We start from the raw sequence: 903 nt of genomic DNA, 5'->3' as shown, positions 1-903 counted from the left end.
CGCCCGCCGCGCCGCGCCCCGCGCCCCCTCCTCCGCCTCCGCCGCCGCGCCCGTCGCCGGCGGCGCCGCCCTCATCGACGGCAAGCAGATTGCCGCGGACATACGGCAGGAGATCGCAGCAGAGGTTGCCGCCCTCAAGGCCGCGACCGGCAAAACGCCCGGCCTCGCTGTCGTGCTGGTAGGCAGCCGCAAGGACTCTGAGACCTACGTGCGCTCCAAGAAGAAGGGCTGCGCCGAGGTGCGCCGCCGCGCCCGCGCCCGCGTCGCGGCCCGACAGCGACACCCCCAGTGCGTGCGTCGCGCCCGCGGCTCCTGCGTTCCCCGCCGACGCAGCAAAACCCCGAAGCACGCAAAACACTCTGTAAACCCCAGGTTGGGTTTGAGAGCTTCGGGACTGATCTGCCTGAGGACGCCACTGAGGAGGAGGTCCTGGCGGTGGTGGAGGCGTACAACGCAGACCCCAACGTCCACGGCATCCTGGTGCAGCTGCCGGTGAGCTGCCGCCAGCGCCTGGGTAATGAGCGCGGCGCGCGGCGGCCGGATGCGCGCGTGGGCGGCGGCGGGCCCCCGCCGGCCCGGGTCCGGTTGCTACGCGCCAAAGAGTTGCGGCCGCAGCAGCGGCGGCGGCGTGGCAGCTGCAGCGGCAGCAGCAGCTTGGGGCCACCCCTGGGCCGTCCAAGCGGCAGCATGGGCCCGCCAGGCGGTTTCCGGCGGCGAGCCCGACCCTCCCTCGCAAGCACACTAGGATCCAAGTGGGCGCACAGCCACTGCCCTCCCAGCCTCGCCCCGCCTTGATCTCCCCCTCCTGCCGCAACGTCCCCCGTCACTCACATACCAACACGCCCCTCACACGCATGGCACACCGACACATCCACTCACCCCCCCCCCAACACCCCTCACGCC

At 72.5% G+C, this 903-nt stretch overlaps 1 protein-coding gene across 1 annotated transcript; it reads left to right on the top strand.

Annotated features, from left to right (window-relative positions):
* Positions 1-372: 372 nt before the first annotated feature.
* Positions 373-795, top strand: MNEG_16012 (hypothetical protein; the record flags this gene model as incomplete). Its single annotated transcript, XM_014035519.1, has 1 exon — positions 373-795. A coding segment is annotated over one exon (423 nt), but the record flags the coding sequence as incomplete, so codon positions are not given.
* Between the last annotated feature and the right edge of the window lie 108 nt (positions 796-903).

This window comes from Monoraphidium neglectum (genome assembly GCF_000611645.1).
Source record: "Monoraphidium neglectum strain SAG 48.87 unplaced genomic scaffold scaffold05887, whole genome shotgun sequence".
NCBI lineage: Eukaryota > Viridiplantae > Chlorophyta > Chlorophyceae > Sphaeropleales > Selenastraceae > Monoraphidium > Monoraphidium neglectum.
The sequence above is the reverse complement of the archived record's forward strand: the minus strand, read 5'-3'. Positions and strand labels throughout refer to the sequence as shown.